The 21,523-nt window shown below is 50.2% G+C and overlaps 1 protein-coding gene across 2 annotated transcripts in view; it reads left to right on the forward strand.

Moving 5' to 3' along the window:
- C10H21orf58 (chromosome 10 C21orf58 homolog) overlaps positions 1-21,523 on the forward strand; it is a 40,368-nt gene that overhangs the window by 16,183 nt on the left and 2,662 nt on the right. For both annotated transcript variants that reach the window (XM_032787706.2, XM_032787705.2), the window contains exons 2-6: positions 1,729-1,786; positions 4,980-5,053; positions 5,884-6,027; positions 15,697-15,811; positions 18,993-19,132. In XM_032787706.2, coding sequence (XP_032643597.1) covers positions 1,729-1,786; positions 4,980-5,053; positions 5,884-6,027; positions 15,697-15,811; positions 18,993-19,132 — 531 coding nt within the window. The remainder of the gene's footprint in view (positions 1-1,728; positions 1,787-4,979; positions 5,054-5,883; positions 6,028-15,696; positions 15,812-18,992; positions 19,133-21,523) is intronic.

Raw genomic sequence — 21,523 nt, forward strand, 5'->3', positions numbered from 1 at the left:
AGACCCAACATTCCCTCCCTGAGTTTTGAAAAAATCCAGTTTCCTGATTGGTCCTCTGGTCAGGTGTTTGGTTCCCTTTGTTAACCCTTTACAGGCGAAAGAAACATTAACCCTTAGCTATCTATTTATGACAGGCATCAATCATTTTTTTTCTTTATGGGAGTACACCCCAAGGTTCTTCTTGTGTTTTAGCCTAGGGGTAGAAGGATGGTCAAGTTTTCCCTTCCCTGTGTGTGCTGGAGGACCCTCTGGAGGACTGGAGAGCTCACCTCAGGCCCCAACTAAAGGAAAAGGGTAGGGTGAACATACGTTCCATTTTGGCCAGGACAGTCCCCTTTTTAAGCCCTGTCCTGGCCATCCCAACTTCTTTTTCCCCAAAAGGAGCATTTGTCATGTTTACTCTTGTTGACTTCATCAGTTTGCTCTTGCCAATGGGAGAAATACCCACTTTTGAGAAAAAAAGTGGGGTGTGGTGCAAAAGGGACAAGTAGAGATGCCAGCTTCCAGAGGGGGGGAGGCGGCAGTGTTCCAGCATTGGGGGCGGGGGCAGGGGCAGGGTTCCAGCAACAGGCTAGAGCCTTCTGAGAGGTCCCCACAGGGTTCCAGCGATGGGCAACAACCTCATGCAGCGGCGGTGGGTGGAGGGGGGCAAATACCTGCAGCAAGCCTGGGAGAAGGCAGCAGCTGCAGTTATAAAAAGACAGAGCCTTTCATTCACCCTGTCTCCCTACAGTAGTGGTTCTCAACCTGTGGCCAGTCAGCACACTGCTGCAGCCCCTGTGATAGCCTCAAAGCCATACAGGTACTATGTATATTGTGTGGATGCAGCCCACATAACACAGAGAGCTGCATCTGGGCCCACAATGGTAAATAAGTTGAGAACCAGTGCCCTAGCAGCTATGCTTCCTATGCGCACAACACATGTGAAATAGGACAAATATTTGTCCTATGTACTCAAATAACTGTGTGCCTTTCATTTAAACCTTCACTGGACGTGACTTTCTACATTGTGTCTCTACCTTATAGTACATTTGGGAGAATAGTTAAAGTCCCAAAAAGGGTCTTGATCCTGTGCCATGCTGAGCTCCCTCCAGTCCCATTTACTTCAAGCTCTTTGTTTTTCCCTGTGTGTAGTTTAGAGGTGCTTAAACTTGTTGAAATCAGTGACGTTAAATTAAATCAATCAATAAATCCAGCTGACCCTGGTCCTTGGCTCTGCCAGGACAATGCTGTCTTTAGGGCCACTTATCCCTGGCCCTGGGTGGATCACCTCTGTGTAAGGGGATTCTCTGGTGATGTGGAGGCAATATAGCAGTTTCCACAACCTCTCTTCTCTTTCACATAACCTCCTGCATCTTCTACAGGACATAAGACTGAGACTTCCTTTCACGTTATATTAACATCCAAACTGTTTTCAAAGCACCCTAATTTGTCCCTATTTGCCTGGTATGCACCAGTCCCACCACCAAGGCAACCCCCCGAACCTCCAACCCTAGCCTGGGAGTTCCCAGCCATAGCCAAGGACGTGGCTAGTAGCTCTGTACGGGATTCATTTTTCTATTGCGGCTGCACAATAAGTATAACTAGCAGGAAGTGAGAGGTGTCCCTTCTCTCCAACTCTATTTCCTTGTGTCCCAAAAGTGTGTTTGTCATGCAGGATATTCTGGATATTCTTGTGAGTCTCAGTCCCTGACTTTTAATCAATTCTCACAATGGTTTTATCCACAGAAATTAGAAAACGAACGTGAGAACCTGGAGAATGTTGAATCACCCCTCTCCACAGCAAGTAAGAGATCAAAGATTTGCTCTAGTCCAGATCATAGTGTGATGTAGCAATCATTGAGTGGTGTTCTCGGGCCTGGGCTACACAGCAAGTCAATGGTCTATTCCAGCCTTCAAATCTAGAAGATGCATCTCTGCTCTCACCCACCACACCCAGTGAGGCAGTCAGAAAGCACCCTATGTCATTAGGAATATTAACAGTGTGGCAGGAAAGTGGCCTCAGACTCATTCTGGTGCTGCCTTCCCTCAGTCTAGACATCTTGTACAGATGTCTAACCTAATGTAAGGCAACTGTTGGCCCCTTACTAAAATTCAGTGGGGGGGTTTGGTTGGCTAGCTCCCAGTGCCCAAAGAAAGGGGAAAGGTCAATGGGAAATCAGAACCCTGAGACTGAGGGTCAATGGGAAATCAGGGGCAATGGGGAGAGGCCAATGCTCCAGGTCAGCCTGATTGACAGGGCAAGCAGGCTAATGAGGAAGTCAGGAGGCCCCCGTCCTCCATGTGAGCTGGAGCTATCTGGGTCACAGAGTGGGGTCGAGCTCAGGAGAAAGCAGGAGCCCGATCTGAGCTGGGGAGCAGCGCTGCAATAACAAAAGCCAGAGAAGCAGCCCAGAGAGCAGACCTGTGCTGGGAGCAGAGCTGCAGCATCAGTGCTGAGGCAGAGTGAAGCTGGACTGCAGCAGTCTGGAGCCCGGAGCAGCTGGGGTGCGGGGAGCAGCTGGGGAGAGTGAGGAGGACTCTGGGCAGCAGGTTCAGCACAGGGAGATGCCCCGAGCCAAGAGGCCTTGCAGGTCAGACTTGGAGGAGGATCGTAATCCCAACGGGGGGGCTGATGCTGGGAAGAAGGGTCCTGCCACCTAGAGCCTGAGGGCATGTGGCCACCACCTGAGCAAGTGTCCGACCTGCGGCATCCCTGCAGCACAGCCAGGGCCTGGGCAGGGGCCTGGGATGTGTGAGGAGCAGACTGAACTGTCCTTACTTTCCAGATCTGGCTGGTTGTGCTGTCCCTGTGCCATAGAACGGGGTGACGGGTTTTCCTTTGACCTTTCCCATGTTTTCCTTATTTTTTTAATTGATTGCTGTTTAATAAATTGTATTCGCTTTGAACTCTATGTCGTGATCAGTGGGTCAGGGAAGCACCCAGTGCAGAGAGAGCACCTCAGAGTGGGGACACCCTAGTCCCTGCCCCAAGTGACCATGACAAGGTTGGGGGTTGAGGCCCCCCAAGAATTGTGTGCCCAGCCTTGTTGAGGTTATCAGGACTCTGCCCCCCATTGGCCTGCTAAACCCAGGGTTGTGAGTTCAATCCTTGAGGGGGCCATTTAGGGATATGGGGCAAAAAACTGGGGATTGGTCCTGCTTTGAGCAGGGGGTTGGACTAGATACCTCCTGAGGTCCCTCCCAACCCTGGTATTCTATGAGTCTATGTAAGAGAGTGGCAAGAGAGCCTTTGAGGTCAGGCAGGCCTCTGGGTAAAGGAAGTGGGAGCGTATAACCCAGGAAAGTTCCCCACAATAGCAGGCCCATTCTCCTGCTTACACTAAGACAGCTGCTCTGCCTTCAGATCCACAGGCCAGCAGGAGCTGGGGCAGGGTGAAGATGCAGCCTCAATGGGAGGAAAGCATTTGCCACTCAGCAGTGATTCGTCTTGAAATCAGTGCTGGGATGAAATACCAATTGTTCCAGCAAGTGATGAGGAAGGGCACAGTGCACTAGGCAGCCATTTGATTTTGATTGCTGGAATTTCTCCTCTCCCCCTCCTCCACTATTTCATTTGTGTGTCTAAAAGAGCAGAGAGGGCCAGATCCTCATCTATTTCTGAGCAGCGCTTAGTGTAGCAGAGGCCATACCCCCAGCAGTCATGATGGAGCATGTGTAAAGGAGCCACTAGGCAGGAATAATCCTTCAGTCACCTGCTAAGTCAGTCTTGGCCAGCTTTGCACCAGCAAAGCTGCACAGAGCAGAACGCAGATCACAGTTTGTAGAATGTGAATCAAATGGGGGAAAGAGGATTCCAGATTATTAAACCTAGGGAGTAAGCAGTGCTGGCCAAGCAGATGCAGTTGGAAATCAACATCCGTATTCCCCAGGTTGTTGTGAAACTTGTGCAAAGAATGTCAGATAATATGCACAAGTGATACAAATATATTGGGGTGATGTAAGGACCAATGGGACCTCCTGTCTATGGGAACTCAGTGTTTAAGTGAAACATCCCATAAGTCTATGCTTTTCTTACTGAAACCACTTGCCAGTGATAGGGTCTGCCATAGTATCTGTTATCCACCAACTTTCTCTTCTTCCCTGGCTCCAGTAATATAGACTCATATCTAGGTTTCAAATCATGGCAATTTCTTAAGCATGATAGGATTCCAGATCATGAAGACTGCCTGTTGCATGAGCCAGAAGCTACACATACATATCACTCATCACTATGCTGTACATTGACTAAAAATTAACTGAGTATCTATGTGCACCTAGTAACACTTCCTTCGAGGCTGGATTTTGTGATGCAAGTTCAGTGGACTGGCAGCAGGACAAAAACTTCATATACTTCAGCAAAAAGTTTAAAAGGAGCTGTAAGTCTTAATGGCAAAGAACTATTCAAACTTTTCAGAACAAATTGTAGCTGTCAGTGAGATTTATCCTGCAAATCTGAAAGCACACGGAATTTTAAGAGAGTTCAAAATCAGCCTTGCAAGGGGACTTACTGTTGCCTCAAAATTTCCATGCAGTTAAGAAGCCATTTCTGAGCTAGAATGAGATGCGTTAGACAAAAGTCACTTTTTCAAAAGAGGGTCATTCTGAAACATTTTGAGACTTTGCACATTCTCTTTTGTCTTCAAAATAAATCCAGAAAACATCAGGACAAATTAAGTTTCCCAGACAAAGTTTTGCCCTAGAGAAGTTAAAAATAGGACTTTATAATACAAGCTGATTGCAGTTTAGCTTTGGAAGAGGTGATATTAACTTTGCAAAGTGATTGGGGCTGGAGCTGTGCTCGTACAATAAAATCCTTGCTCGTTCTTGGGACAGGATTGTCAAGGAAATTAACAGAAAATAAAAAATTTTGCCTGGAAAGTAATAACAACAGAGTATCACATTTTCTTGAGTTGACCCACTACTGTAACTGCTAGAACAGACCTTTCTCTTAGTTATCCTTTAAGGAGGCAACAGAGTCTATCAGATTCCTCTTTCAGGGAGTAACGATGGACACGAGGACGCATTGCAGAATGCACTGAGACGAAGGAAAGACCTCCTGCAGAAGCTTAGGGTAAGGTCTTCAGTACGAAGTGACTGCTGTAGGGATTTCAGTAGTTAAACAGTATCCTGGAGTGTGAATCACAATGAACAATAGCAATTGCAATAGCAGTTACCAGACTCTGCTGGTACTGGGAGGCTCAGGGACTGCATTTTTCTTGGGATCCCTGTATCAGAGGTGATTGAACTTGGAGAAGAATGTAAAAAGGAAGCAAAATTCATGAGTGCTCTTTTAGCATATTCCTGGGATACTAGGGGAAATGCTGTGGAAGTGGGTCCAACCTTTGTGCCCCAGGTCATGTTCCAGGCATCCAGATCACCCCCTAAGATTCTTTGGGAACTTGTTGTATGGGCAGCTGCTAGTGGAGCCATGTATTATGAGGCTTGTAGGCAGCCAGGGAACTAAGTATCCCTAGAAGAGCTGGGAGGAAGGGAGGAGAAAGTAGCATTTGCCCAAAAGGGCAATCGATGCACATCGTAGCAGTGCCAGTGCAGAGGCTGACCAGCTTTGGGATGTTTCCAGTTAGCCAGTCATGTCCTGTGACTTCACCTTGAAAACCAAACATTGCTGGGGCAGATCTCCTCTTCCAGTACACGGCTCAGGCACTAGGCCAACAGCCGGGTCTCTCTATGGGGCAGAGGAAAGGAATCCCCCCCACCCCATTTCCCCAATCTTCAGAGTGGCTGTGGACCCACTGTGGGTCAAATTAATCCCTGGTGTGGAGTCACTAGAGTTCATCAGGGCCAAGTGTAGCCCTGCGAATGTCTTCGTGTTTCCTGCCTTTACAGCACAGGGCTCTCTCTCTCTCTCACAAGAGCTCCTGTGTCACATTGATCTTTCAGGAGCAGCACCTTTTGGAAGAATTTTCACAGCCCTATATGTTGGCAGGAGGCCACAGAAAGAAGTACAGTCCTGAGCCAGTACCTGTTTACCTGCCTTCCCCTCTGGCGCCTGCACCAGAACCACCAAGGATCATCCAGCAGACAGTAAGATCTTCCCCATGTCAGTACCTGTGCGTACCCCCAACAGTACATGCCATAAGTAAGGGTAAGGTTTTCTCATGGAGGTCATGGATTCTGTGACTTTCTGAGACCTCCGTGACATTATCTGCCTCAGCTTCAGCCATGTGCTCAGAGTGGCATGAGCCCCAGAGCTGTCAGTCTCCCCCATTATTTTTAATAAAAGTCACAGACAGGTCACAGGCTTCCATGAATTTTTGTTTATTGTCTGTGACTTTTACTGACATAAACATGACAAAATATTAACCTTTGTGTGAGGGGGCGTGACTCACCACCCTAGCACCTCCTGCTGGCTGTGCTGCGAAATAGCTCTTGATTGTCAGTGCACCTTCCTCTAGTGGTGTCTCACTGCCATCACGTCTGCTCCCTTTCTAAGAGCCCAGTCACTCCCCAGACCACAGTGCCCTCTTCTGGGCACTGCCCTACAGCTGTGCCCCACTCCACTTTCTCCTCCACTCCAGGGGGAACCGGCTGTCTCTAGTGCAGCCACTTGCCGCTGTGGCCTACTGTAGCCTTTGGTCTGGCCGCTCACCTCAAGGAATAAACTGCAGTCTGAATACTTGCCACCCCCTCTGTAGCAAGTGAGAGTGGGGCCTGAGCCTGCCCACTACTCCAGGCCCCAACTCAGGGACCCTATAGCCTGCAGCCACTTGCTGCTGCGCCTCCAACCCCCACTGCTTATTTCCCTGGGGCACTTCCCCATAGCCTGAGCACCTTCCCGGCCCTTTGTATCAGGGGCCTCAGGCTGGAGCCCCCCATTGACCCTGCCCAGCACTGCTTTAGCTAAGGTACTCCTCTAAGGCAGCCAGTCCTTCTCCCTTACACTCCATGGAGAGACTGACTCTGCTCTGGTGAGCAGCCCTTATATGGCCCTCCCTGGCCCTGACCGGCTGCTCCAACAAACCCTCTCCCGCCTGACTCTCTAGAAGCCCTCCCTCCATTGGTTGGGTTTTGCGTAGCCTCCCTGAGGGCTGCTTTAAGCCTCCATTTGCCTGTGTAGGACAGCTGCCCTACCACACTTAGCTATAAGAGATAAGTACAGCACCTAGCACCTCACCGCAAGGCTGCTATCAAAATCCTGGCTGAGCACGGCTACATTCACAAAAGCACTTAGGTGTTTAAGTCTGTGGTTTAGGCACTTCAGTCCCAGTTTGAGGCCCCACTGCACTTCACAAAGTTTCCACGGAACCCTGGAGCACCTAAACTCACTCAGCATCGAAATTTTTGCAGTACCTGTGTTTCATTCTTTGAACGGGTGCACATCTGCCTCCTTCAGGGCTGCCAGAACCTAAGCCCCAGAGCGATTCAAAAACGCAGGGCAGATAGGCCTTTGCCACGTAAGTCATGTGCAGGTTCTCATCTGGTAGGCAGTTCTAGCAGCCACTTACTGGACTGGGCCCTCAGGCCAATTCCTACAAGACAGGAGAGAGAAAAGGAGGCCCAATGGGTCAGGACACTCACCGGCGATGTGGGAGACTCCCCTTCAAGCTCCCTTTTGACTGAGGGAGGAGAAAGGATTTGAACAGAGATCCACCATTGGGCGAGGGCAGTGCGACTCAGGCCTCGGGGGTTCAGGAGCCAAACAGGAGATCAGTATTACTTAAAAGAGCCACAGTAGTGTGAGTTCACTGTTCCATTTGCTATATATTCACACATGTTCTCACACCAAAGTGACTGACCAAGTATTCTACAATTGGTTAATAACATGGTAAAAGCATCCTGATTGGGTTAATGATTGAATCACATACGAAAGAGACACTTGCAGCTTGTGGGCCTCAGCCTGAGTGGCTTTTGTGAATGACATTTGGAGGCACCTATCTCTCCTCATCCATTTTAGGGGAGCTGTGATGCTCTTGGGGGTTCCCCAAGGTGTCCAGGGTAAATTATTATCACCTGCTTACAGCATGAGAGAGTCTAGTGTGGTCCCATTGAGGGAAATCCTCTCATCTCTGCCAGCAGCACAGGTGTTCTGCCGCTGGCTCCGCGAGCCTCGCTCTTCCCCTCTGCAGGCCTTCAGTGAGCACACCCCACCTTGTTACAGTCCAGTGCACAGAGCCTTGTCTTCTGGAACCTGCAGTGTGCACCAAGCCACTGGCTCTGTGCAAGCAGAACACCCTAGTTTACTGGCTTCACCTCAGTTCAACACTCTCCTTAGCATAAGGCACTCAGACGTGTTGATAGTGAAACCAAACAGGAATTTATTTAACAAAGCTTGAGTTAAAGAGTCACATAAAAGGTAGCAAAAGGCTGTGGAAGCATAAGCTTACAGGTAAAAGAAAAATATAAAACAATCTATAGCCTGTACTTATTAACAAGATACTTTCCTGGCCAATAAGGTATTTCTCGTCCTACAGTCAAACCTTACAGCACTTGTCCAGTCTCAGGAGCTGGGATCCACTTTTCATAAGATACTGGCGTTGGAAGAGTATCTCCTCCATAACAGATAATATCTTGTGCCCTTTCCTCTTCTCTTATGCAGCCCCAGACTGTGACTTGTTTCATAATCAGGGAGTTTCATTACCTTCAGCTCAGCCCTGAGGGTCCCCTATTCTGGGTCTTTTCTTAGGGTTCTTTGTAAGTGCTCAGCTCTGCATCTGGTGATCAGAGTTTTGATTGAGTTAGCTGAGACCCGACCTCCCCTCAGGTGACACGCTTCATCTCCAACAGCACTGGAACATAATATTCTACATCTCTCAAATATTTCCTATACGAATCTCTCTCCAAACGTCAACACCATGATGATCAGCTCTTTCTTTTGGCAAAGATCACACCCGACCCCCATGGTGACATGTCAGGAGACTGGTCGGACACAACTGTAATGTACCTGCTAGGGTATGTCTGTGCTGCAAGAGCCTGGGTGCCTGTCACAGACTCACAGATCGTGCCCACTCTTGGCCCCATAGGGTCCCTGGGGAGAACCCCCTTCAGTGCAACAGCTCTTCTTGGGGGTCCACTCTCCCCCAGGGGTTAAGCCTCTCTGCCTCCTGGAAGCACATCTCTCTGAGCCTTTAGCATCCCTGCCTCTCACTGTGGGCCCCCTCAGGGAGTCCACTCGCTCTGGATCCCCAGGGCCTCCACTCCCAAAGAGAATAATGCAACCCTGATCTCTAGACCAGAGCGATTCTCAGCCAGCGTAAAACGGAAGGGTTTATTCAGTGTCTGAACACAGCATAGGAAACTCTCTGGGCCTCAGGCCTGGCCTCCTTCAGCACCATCCATCTAAGTCTCCCCTGCATCCAGGTGGACTCTGCCTGTTCTCCCTCCCCAGTCCAGAGACCCTGCACTTTCCAGCTGGGCATCTGATATCACCTGCCCCCAAGCTCAGCCTCTATCCTTTTTCTTCTGTCCAGATAAACAGAATTTCCTGGCCCTCTTCTCCCAGCTGTTCTCTGTCCCCCACAGCTGGAACCGGCTAGTCAGGTCACCGGGATCTTCTCTCCGCAGCCCATTATCCTCTCACTGGCCAGAACTGGCTGTGACATCCGAGCTGGGCCTCCCAGTCCCCAGGTCATCAGTCACTGGGGTATTAATTCTCCTGACCATTGGCCGGAGTCCCAAGTTCCATCACTGGTCCTCTCTAATAACAAACTCCCTCTCCCATCACCTCGTTAAACCAGTAACATACAGGGAAACTGAGTTTCACCCCCCCTGCATGCAAACCACTGAAAGAAACAAGAAAATCCCCCACTTCGTCACATCTCTCCTCCCTTCCTATCTGAACTGAGTGGAGTCACTTAGCCAGTGACCTGGGGAAGTTCAGGGGCCCCGCTCCATGATAAAGCATCAGCTATAACATTGACACTTCCCTCACATGGACCACCTCCATGTCATAATCCTGCAGGAGCAGACTCCACCTCAGGAGCTTGTTCCTCAGACTGATCATTCTCTATAAGCTGAGCCATCAGTTGCTTCTTAGTGATCCTCCCCACACTCAGCCCTCTCTCCCTGCACAGGTGTGCCAGGCCCCTCTTATGGAGCTGGATATAGGCCATTTCCACACTGGTTCCTTCAGTTCCCTCATTTTATTGCTGGCAGCCACTCACTGCAAAGCGTCTGCACTTGCATCCAACTGTCTACTGAGTACATCCACAAACCATCCTCAGCTAGCACATTGTCACGGACTCACAGGTCGTGCCCAGTCTTGGCCCCGTACGGTCCCTGGGGGGAACCCCCTTCAGTGCAACAGCCCTTCTCAGGGATCCACTCTCTCTCAAGGGGTAAGCCCTCCACCTCCTGGAACCACACCTCTCTGAGCCTTTTAGCATGTCTGTCTCTTGCTGTGGGCCCCCTTAGGGAGTCCACTTGCTCTGGACCCTGGGGCGGCAGAGGGAATAATGCAACCCTGTTCTCTAGACTGGAGCGATTCTCAGCCAGCATAAAACAGAAGGGTTAATTCAGCGTCTGAACACAGCATAGGAACATTCACGGACCTCAGGTCTGGCCTCCCTCAGCACAGTACGTCTAAGTCTCTCCTGCATCCAGATGGGCTCTGCCTACTCTTCCTCCCCAGTCCAGAGATTTCCAGCTGGGCATCCAACATCACCTGCCTACAAGCCCCGCCTCTTCCCTGTGTCTTCTGTCCAGGTAAACAGGGTCTCCTGGGTCTCCTCTCCTCTCAGCTGTCCGCTGTCCCCCCATGCCTGGAACTGGCTGGTCAGGTCACCAGGGTCCTCTGTCCGCAGCCCATTTTCCTCCCACTGACCGTTGGCCAGGGTCTCCAGTTCCATCGCTGGTCCTCTCTAACAACAAACTCCCCCTTCCATCACCTTGTTAAACCAGTAACGTACAGGGAAACTGAGTTCCACCCCTTCTGCATGCAAACCATTGAAAAAAACCAAGAAAGTCCCCCACTTTGTCACAGTGAATATCTCAGGCTTTGCGAATCACAGTGTCTTCCAGAGATTTTAAACAATGTGACACTCAACGTCACAACACCCAACTCCTCGTGTGCATCTAGGCCTCAACCCCTGGTCTAACCAAACGGGGAATGCTGCACAGGTTGCAAGCTCTCCCCACCACATGGGAAGAAGTGCCTCATGTTGTTTTACAGGACTCATTCAGGAGATTATAGATTGGCAGGCGCTAGTTGGAGATCCTCTCCAGCCTTAGAAAAAAAGTATTTAACAGAGAGTGAGATTAACCACTGGAACAATCCACCAAAGGAAGTGGTGGATTTTCCATTTCTTGTAGTCTTCAAATCAAGACATGATTTTTTTCCTGCAGATGAGTTTTAGCCAAACACAATTTATTGGTCTCAATACAGAGGTAACAGGGGGAAATTCTATGGCTTGTGTTATACAGGAAATCAGATTAGATGATCTAATGATCACTTTGGACCTTAAAACCTGAGCCTTTGAATCTCATTGGCTGGGAAAATGGTGACTGTGAAATTGAACATTGCAGGTGGTGATGGGATTTAAACAGGAGAGAAATGGGAAGATTCTAAGGTTTTGATCAGGATGAGTCATTGAACCACATGATTCTGGTGTGCAAATGCAGTCTGTATGACCAAACTAGAGCTTTTAATATGCAAAAACTTAGCGATGGAAGAACTGTCTGCAATTTTAGAGACTGCTTTTGGAAATCTGGCCCAGATTCTCTGAAACAGACGGGTCTGTCTGTCTAACAGTATCTTCAACAATATTCAGGCTAGGTATAATCCTCTGACTGCAAACTATTCCAACAGAATTTACCCCCAAACTCTGAAAGCGATCTGGTAATGCAGGCTTTGCACATCCCTGTGCTGAGACTGCCTTGCTGGGAAAGATATAGAGGGAAGATAGAAATAAATGACCTTTTCACGCCTACGTCATCCAAAGTGTTGGATTTCTGTATTAATCTTTCAAAGGCCATGTGGGACTATATTGAGATCTGTGTTCCCATCTGCCAAAAAAAAAAAAAAAAAAGTTGCTTACAAATGGAAGCAGACACCTTCTGCAGTGACGGAATAGCCCCAGCAGGGCTGAGATGGAATGGGTGTGGAAAACTCCATACATTTAGGGGTTACAACAATACATATTATAGCAAAGGCGCCACCACTGCACAGAGGATAGGCTAACTCGTAGTTTGTGTTTCTAGTTCTTTCCTGTTTAGCAGTACACGTGTAACCCAGGCCTGCTCAGTGTTGGACTCTGTCCCCCTTCTAGAGGCGCCTAGAACACTGAGATTGATGTGTCTGCCAAAGCCTTGGCTAAGAGCCACGGGGCTTTTAGCTCATATCCTAAGCTTCAGCAGTTCCCAGGTTCGATCCTGCCCACCAACGGCCATTACACATGCTCTTGCCCTCTACTCAAGGTGTGAGACAGAAGTGCTGTTGAAGGACTACTCCCTATTTCCTGGCTTGGGTCGGGGTTACAGACTGTTATCATACACCCCAGGGTGGTATTCACCACCACTAGAGGTTCCACAGGGAACTGTGTGTTCTTTTATCCGCACAATCTGTGGAGGTTCCCAGTAGGCTCCCAGTTACTGTCACAGGGATAGATGCTGTTTCTGTTTTGTTGTCAGTTCTTCTATTGCTTTGGCTCGGAGCTTCCTCTTGAGGTTTCTCTTAGCTCCCTTCTCTGAGAATACTCACCATCCCCAAGTTGTTATTAAAGCTGTTATCCAGTACTCCGAGGAGACAAGCAGCATCTGATTGTGTCTGTTACATAGGCTGTATCACTGAGCTGCAGACACTATGTGCTATTGCAGCAATAGTGGCAGGAGATAGCACTGTTACTAGATGTATCCCAGCTCCATTCTGAGCCCGCTGTCCTTAGCAGGACAGAGATTAGTACTCAGGATGGGTACTGAGCATCTGTGTTCACAGCACTGGGAGGTGGAACGTGATGACAAATCCACACAACCTGGGCAGTTTATACAGTGTCATTATGGCAGCACACCCATATCCCCCCATCCCTTGTCCATTGCCAAATTATACGTTTTCTCCTCATGTTCACAGAGAACTGAACATATGTGATATTGTGTGTCAAGCTGACATGCACAAGCATAGCTCCTGCCAGCTGGGCTAACCTGCTCTATGAGTAAACAGCTTCACAGCCCCATTAGCTACCTGATCCCCGCTCTATGGCACTTGCTTATCATGCTCCTCTTCAGTGCCTTGGCCCTCTTACTGCCGCCGAAAAGGAGCCCTGCCTCTTCCCCACTCCCTCCACCACCAGAAGCAATACTTCCCATCCCCCTGTGCCTCCCTCCAATGCTCCCTTTATGGGAGATAAAATATGTTCCTATCCCCAAGTTCCCCTCTGCTACTCGGGTCCATGGTAGTTCTTACCCAACCCAGCCTGCCTCTCTCCTCCCTGCTTGCTGCTGGTTCTCAGCCTGGGGACGTGGCCAAGATTCAGCAGGCGGGGGCTGGGGGGGAAGGTCACCTAAAGAGTGTGTGCTAGGGGAGGAGCAGGTGCCTGGGTGGAGAGAGGCAAGGCAGGTTACAGCTTGTTCCTCCCAGCAGCCATAAACCCCTCCTCCTCCTCGGCAGTCACCTCAGGCCATGCCTACGCCCCAATAAAAGACCACCAGCAGGCCCAGGTCAGCTGACAGGCTGCAGCACTATGAAGTTGCAGTGTAGACATTCAGGCTCAGGTTGTAGCGTACCTGAGTCAGCTGACCTGGGCCATTTGCAGTATGGGACATAGCTAGGTCTACACTGCCGTTAAAAACCCATGGCTGCCCCACGCCAGCTGATTCAGGTTCATGGGGCTCAGGCTAAAGGGCTGTTCAACTGCAGTGTGGGTGTTTGGGTTGCAGCCCAGGCTCTAGGACCCTGTGAGCTGGGAGGGTCCCAGAGCTCAGGCTTCAGCCCAAACCTGCATCTCTACACCACAGTTAAACAGCCTCTTAGCCTGAGCCAGCTGGCACAGGCCAACCATGGGTGTCCAGCTGCAGTGTAGACACACCCTCAGTGACCACCTCCTAACCCTAGGAGCCAGCCCGCTCCTGAGTGACACCCACCCGGGAGTTGGCTCCTTCCCTAAGGGCTAAGCAGATGTTTCCCATCAGCAGCAGCGGGTCTTCCCTTGCCAGGATGTCAAAAGCCTGCTGGTATAAATACCATCAACCCTAACTAGAAATGTTATGGTAAATGCCAGCATACGAGGGCACTGCTGTGGTTTGGTCAGGCCAGGCCCCAGAACAGCTCTGCTGGGGTTAAGGAAGGGTGAGAGGAGTGCCTCTCCACCTTGCCTCTTTGCGGTGCCTCAGGAGATGGAGTCAAGCTTGTGATGACACATACGCGGGCTGCCTTTGATGTGCAGGTGCATTTGCCATGGTGTTGCCCTCCAGCCTCATGCATGGTACGGTCTCATGGCATCTCATGTCACCAGGAGCCATGCCAGGAATGATAATGGACATGAGGGGTAGTTCAGCGGCTTGAGTATTGGCCTGCTAAACCCGGGGTTGTGAGTTCAGTTCTTGAGGGGGCCATTTAGGGAATTGGGGTAAAAATCTGTCTGGGGATTGGTCCTGCTTTGAGTAGGGGGTTGGACTAGATACCCCCTGAGGTCCCTTCCAGCCCTGATATTCTATGAGGGAACCTGGACCCTTTGGGCTATATTCAGCTGTGGCCTAAGCAGACAGGTAGCAAGCTCTCTCTAAGGCTGGAGTCAGACCTTGCCTCAGTTTCCCAGCACACCCAGGTCATGGCAGTGACGTAGCCCTTCAGTTAAGTCCCAAAGTCCCCCACTTCCAGGGTTTAACTCCAGCATAAACCCAAAACCAAATCTTCCACTGGGCACAACCGTCTCCTCTTATGGTCTGTCCTCTGCCACCCTGTCTTCACTCCTCTGGGCTCTAACAATTCCCTCCTTCCCTGATCCACAGGACTCACTGCCCCCTCACGGCTGGGCAGCCTCGGGGTCTACACCATGGAGGGTCAATGGACGAAAATCTCCCATCGACTTACCTTACTCTTCTCGTCGGGGGTAGAGTACAGGGGTCAACCGGAAAGCGATCTGCAGTCAATTTGGTGGGTCTTTACTAGACCCGCTAAATTGACCACTGGTGAATGATCTCAGCATGTCGATCCTAGACCTGCCCATAAATAAACCTTTCGATATTAAATGCTAAAGCATTGGCCACAGCATGATTATTGGGTAAGATCTGAGTTGTATATTGACCTGCGGTGTGGCTGGTCCTGTGGGATCAGAAGAACTTTTCATTTGATGAAATTGGTTCTTAAAGTCTAGTGTTTTGGTGGTGATACAAGGACTGGAATGCCTCAGGAAACTGCTTTTATGACTTCTTATTAACCAGTGGGGTGAAACAGAAATGTTACTGCTGGGTTGGTAGCTTTTACGGGAGAATAACCACCAGTGTTGTCTGCCCTGTTTCTCAGCAGTTTGTCCTGAATTTGCTATTCTCAGTTGTGACTCATGAAGGCACAGTTACAACCTCACATGACCCATCTTGCAGAAAACATCTCTTAGCTATGCCATATTCTTATCATTAGTGTATCTCTATGAAGAATATGGGGCATAGGGTCACATCCTTATTTTTGAGCTAGACACCTGCAGGTATAACGTGTGGCTCAGCTGTGAAGCACGCAGGGCATCAGAAGATGAAATGCAGTAGCCCAGAGAGTCCAGGATTGCAGGCAGACGGTAACCCTGACTTCTCTTATTTTCCTTTTGTTCCTAGATTCCTCAGCAACCTGCAACCATCATCCAACAGTTACCTCAGCAGCCACCTCTCATCACACAGATCCCACCTCCACAGCCCCTCCCGGTCCCCCGTTCTGGAAGCATCAAGGAAGGTAAGCATCAGCCACCCTAACATGCTGGGTCATTCAGTGCTCCAAGATCAGAGGGAGCTCAGGAAAGCAGGAGAAAGTATCACTGTGGTGACATAAGACAGCACTCAAGTTACCTTGTGACCAAGCACAACCAGGCTGTCAATGGAATTACTGGTCTTGCCAATCAAATATATGGGCCCTCTGACATGGGAACTTAGAATAACTTTAGTGCTGCTGGGCACTTCATCTTGCGACAGAGAGGCACTATACATTGGGTAAAAACCACATTAAGCTGTGGAGAGGGTTTAGGGGAAGTAGAACAGCACAAGGGAAGATACTGATTAGCTACAAATACCCTTGTTAATATTTAAAAGTTTTACAAACAATGAATAATGCTAAAATGAGCAAACAGGGTTTTTGTACCCACTGTCCATTCTCCTTTGTACAATGCAAGCGTTTATTTTAAAATGTGTAGGAACAGCCTGTCATTGGAAACTAGAGGAGGCAGCTGAATGTGCTACCCTGCATGCACATAACCAAATGTGTTTTGTGTTTCTAAATGGAGGTGGGCAAGGTCCAAGAATAGCATATGGAGCTAATATCTGGGCCTTTCCCCAACTCAGATTTTTGCATGGGCTTTCTTGGTACTGCAGGGAAATGAAAAAAATCAGAGAGCACCTCCATAGTCTGTTGCTTGGGGATTTAATAAAGTCTATGGTTTATTTGAATCAATTTACTTTCTAAAACAAAATGGACCACTTTTATGTCCGACTACCTTGAAGTTTGATGCAGTGTGCTTGTAACCCTTTTGGTCCCAGGGTATTAGAGAGACGAGCTGGGTGAGGTTATAGCTTTTATTGGACCAACTTCTGCTGGTGAGAGAGACACACTTTTGAGCCACACAGAGCTCTGTTGGTCCAGTAAAAGCTATTACCTCACCTGTCTGGTCTCTCTAATTCCCCAAAGGTGATACATTTACCCCATGGATGAATTTGGTTCAATGTGTCCAGTTAAATGAAAAACCTGGTTACTTTAATTGTTTTTGTGTTGTGGTTGAATTGATTCTGGGGCCAAGATACCAGGGTGCTTGGTTCAAGGTGGATATATATACTCTAGATGCATTTTTAAATCCACATGGAAAAAAATTTCAGGGTGACAGTTTAATGCCTCAAAGCCGGAGAAGATGTTTAAACAAACATTTAAAAGAATTTTTTTTCTTTTCCCTTAAATTTCCAGTCATGTTTTCTGATTATAGATGCCCTGGGTGATTAATAGTTTGTCCCTCAGCAGCTCTTCCTGTGTGATCTTGCAGTGAAGGGATGATGCTCACTTTGAGGTCTCCCAATCATTTTCATGGCAGCAAATGAAGGTCTGAGACACAGGCCTGTATCGCAGCTGCGTGTCGCACAGTGGTTTGGGCTCCAGAGAGCAGGTGCAGACCATCTTTCACTTTCAGTTTGTGTGGGTTCTCACGAGAGTGCTGGGAACTGTTTGACTTAACCTGCAAAATTCCCCACCGTCTCAGCTCATGTTCGCATAACGTCTGGGACCCAGCCATGCTGACTGGGCTCTTGCTTGTTCCTGCAAACTGCCCACAAGGAGCTTTTTGTGAAACATTTTCTCTACCTGGCTTCCCACAGAATTGGATAGGCTGCAGCTGGTAGCACAAGGCTGGTTTCTTGGGATAGGTCATTCAATGGAAAGCATGCAATATCCTCCTGTGCCCTGGTTGGCTGTGGTTGTGCTCTGTGGCCAGCAGGGCTAGCCCAGCGCAGCCGAAGCTGTTGTCAAGAGATTTCTCAAGCTGACCTCTCTGATTCATCTGGAAAAACAAAAAACAGAGCACACTGTCCCAGGCTCCATGGCTGCATCAGTCTTGTACCTCCCTGTAGGACAGTGCAGACTCACCCCTGCGGTGCCTCCTGCTGGTCGTCCTTGGGAATTAGCTCTTTGACCCAGGAGCACCCTCTGCAGGCTGGTGATCCACTTGCCATTGGCCCCCCATGTCCCGCCCAGGACCCCAGTGCCCTGATCTCAGGGTTCTGCCTCCTCAGTACCCCACGGTCTCTGGGTTTCCCCACCCCAGGGAACCCCACCTCCTATCCTCACATCACCTCAGTCATGGCTACTGCCAGTCTCTGTTTAGTCCCCATGCCCTGGGACAGACTGCAGTATATCAGCCGATCATCACAGGAAACAAGGGGTGTGGACTGGCTGCCTTTACCCACCCTCCTGCTGCCCCCCTGCAAGCCCAATACCTATGTGAGCCTAGGACCAGACCCTGCAGCCTGGGGACTTGCTGGCCTAGGGCTTCCCAGACCCCAAGGCCTTTCCCCAGCCCTGCCTCCCTCTAGGTCCCCTGGGTGAGTTCCCCAGCAGCCAGGCCTGTCTCCCTCTCAAGTCAGAGAGCGACTCCTCCCTCTGCCTGCCCTGGCCTTCTTATAAGGCCCAGTTGCTCAGTTTGGGGCACGGCCCCAGCTGCAGCCACTTCCCCCATCAGCTGGGGTTTTACTCCCTTGCTTAGCCCCAGCCCTCTGCTGGGTTTTTCCAGCCTTTTCTGGGCTAGAACGGGTGCTCATCCGGCTACACTCCTGCAGTTACCCTGCGGATTGGGAACGTGCTTATGGTCCAAACGGGCAGGAACCCAGTGACGCTGAATTGTGAATGTGCATCAGTAACGTGTTTCAGCCACAGGCAAACCTGGTGTTTGAACGGGACCCTTGTGGGACTTTCTGGCCTATAAAGCTGTAGGAACTGGTTCCTATGCAAACCCTTGTGATGAGCCTCTTTGGACCTGCATGTGCAGGGCTTTGATCAGCTAGGGTCTGCCCCTTCTGAATCCGCCTCCGTCTGAGAGTCTGAACAAACCCAGCCAGGGAGGCTTGCCTTAGTTTGGGTCACAAACATGCAGCGAGGGCTTCTTCGCAGAGACAGGGAAAAACTAAGCTGGGCTGAGAGCCCTCTCATCCAGCCCTAGGTATCTGCCATAAAGGGCAGTCACGGGCCAAGGAGACAGTGGTGTCTATTCACATTCTTCTCCTCCAAATGTGAAAGGCCCTTTCAAGATCCCCTTTCAGCTGCCTTCCCTAAGTCAGAGCTGTCTGGGCGCTCTGCTAAGGATCTGACCCACTGAGACACAGTTTGCCCTCTGGCTCTCACTGACAATGCTCTTCCTTTCCCTTTGGGATTTGTCTGTTTTCAGACATGGTAGAGATGATGTTGATGCAGAACGCTCAGATGCACCAGATCATTATGCAGAATATGATGCTGAAAGCTCTGCCACCGATGGCGTTCTCACAGCCCAGTGGGACCGGGTCACCCTTGCTGCAGCACACCCAGCAGGTAATGACATTCACCCTTCAAAGAGCTCCCCGAGCAAGCAGATGCTGGGGCAGGAGGGGGGAGCTGATCTCTACATGCTGGTGCAGGGCCTGAGGGGGTGGGGAGCGTGTTTTGAATATTTGGGCCTGAATGCGGCTTCAGAACCCATTGCCCATGGAAGCGCGTTATAGGGCACTGCACACGCTGGCTGATCTATGGGATGAGCTCAGGCTGGATGGTGTCTTCTGGAGCTGAACCTGCTCCTGCGCATGTCTTCTGGCTCTGCTTGGGGTGATGGAGGAGTTCAGCTGCTGCACCACCCCTGGATAGGGCGGACAGGGTATGCTCCTCCCTCCACAGCAGGCCAGCTCTGCTCTGCCACGACCTCACCTCCTCTCTGCCCAGCGCTGGCCTCGTACAGGCCTGGGGCCAGACTGCGTTTGGCAATATGCAGGTTCCTTCTGCATTCCTGCAGGCTGGGCACAGTCCAGCCCTAAGTGCATAGCTGAATTGCATATAAGAAAACATTCAGTCATCCAGGGAAGAGCCCACTTCCCAGATGCTCACATGCTGCCTGGTGGCTGGGAACCTGGGATTCTGTTGCAGGCTGGGGCAGACACTTGCATTTAAATTCGTGGGACTATTTCTATGGGCCTTCCATTTCCTGAAAGCTTATTTTGCTGGAAACCGTAATTGGAAAGTCTGGTGTGGCACTTTGTGATGGCCTGGAACAGAAGCACTGATGTGGTGGTGGTGCCTAGAGACCGCAGTCAGGATCAGGGCCCTGCGTGCTCGGGGCTGGGCACACCCACATGTGTAGAGACAGAGAAGATTTTCCAAAAGCACCTAAGGGCCAGATAGATAAAGATTTGTCTAACTCCCACTGAAATCCACAGGAGTCAGGTGCTTTCATACCTTTAAACTCTGGCCCTAAGTGACTTAGGAGCCTCAGTCTCATTGAAAGTCAATGGGAGTTAGGCTCCTCAGCTCATCTTAAAATCCCCTTAGGGGCCTCTCTGCATCTTTAGGCACCTAAATCCCTTTACAAATCTGGCTGTAAGTGCCTAAGGCTCGATCATTAAACGCATCAAGACACTTAACTCCCACTGAACTCAATGGTGGAGTTAGGTACCTAACTCCTTTAGGTGAGATGCACCTGAAATGTGACACAGGAACCTAAGTCACTGAGATGTGTTTGAAAATGTTACCCTGCTCGGAGGGGTTTCCAATATAAGCAGGAAGGGCAGTTAATTTGGGAGTTCCACTGGCTGCCTCACGCTGTGCTGAGAGATGCCCTGGGCTTCCCTCCCCATTTCAGACCTGCATGGTGCCCGGGTCTTTTCTTTTCTCTCTGTGGACAGAGCAGAAAGTGCACTGGCTCCTGGCGTCACTTAGGCATGATGCTCTCTGGCTCCCTTGTGTTAAAACTATCGCCACCACACATCTCAGCTTGTGACACTCACCCGGCTGGTAAGACCTTTGCTGGGTGCTATTTCCAGCTCTAACGGATGGCTTACACAGCCCAACCCCCTAGCGTTCACAGGGCTCTGGTAGGAAGCACAACTCCCTTCTGTACCTGATCAGCTTCGGCTATGGTGGGTGGGGGGGGGCGGAGCTGGCATTTCCTGTACCTGTTCAGCCCGCTTCTCTACATTAGACTCCAGTGTTTAAGAGCAGCTGTCGACTCTCCTGTTTCAGGACAAGCTCTGCAGCAGCCACTGCCAAGTGGCAGAGTATCGCACTAGGGGAAGCATGAATCTTCTCCGCTGTGCCTGCTCTCAGCCAGGTTTGTTATGGAGTGGCATTTGCACCACACCCCAGAGCAGAGCACAGTGTGACCGGGGCTGGGGAGGGCGGGTACACCTGTGCTCATAGGGGGACACATGAGGAAAATCAGGGTGCTCACAGGACACTGCAGCACAGTCTTAAAAGGGGAGTAGTGCACTACGAGTGTCCCAGCACTGCCAGAGAGATCCCATCTGGCTGTCCCCCAACCTGCCCCGCACGCACTCTGTCCGCCCTGCTTTGTACTCTCCTCACTCCAATTTTGGTGGCTTTAACGTCCTGGTGAATATTCTCATCTGCCTTGAATGGAAAGGCAGAGCCTTGTTTAATGCGGTGCCTGACTCCGCTTGTCCCTAGCCTGAGGGGGAGAGGGGCACAGGAGGGGAGAGCAAACAGCCTGATCACAGGCTAAAGGAAATGAGAAGAGTAAAAGGTCAGAAGCCTGCACCTAAGAGCCAAGGAACAAGCAGAGCCCCCCTCTTGTTCTTTACATCCCATGGCAAGGCCAGTTGCATTGCCCGAGGTGGGGAAGGGAGTGGAGCTGGAGCATGCGGTATGTCTGCACTGCAGTTAGACACTGCGGCTGGTCCATGGCAGCTGGCTTGGTTCATGGGGCTGTTTAATTGG

This window comes from Chelonoidis abingdonii, chromosome 10 (assembly GCF_003597395.2).
Source record: "Chelonoidis abingdonii isolate Lonesome George chromosome 10, CheloAbing_2.0, whole genome shotgun sequence".
Classification (NCBI taxonomy): Eukaryota; Metazoa; Chordata; order Testudines; family Testudinidae; genus Chelonoidis; species Chelonoidis abingdonii.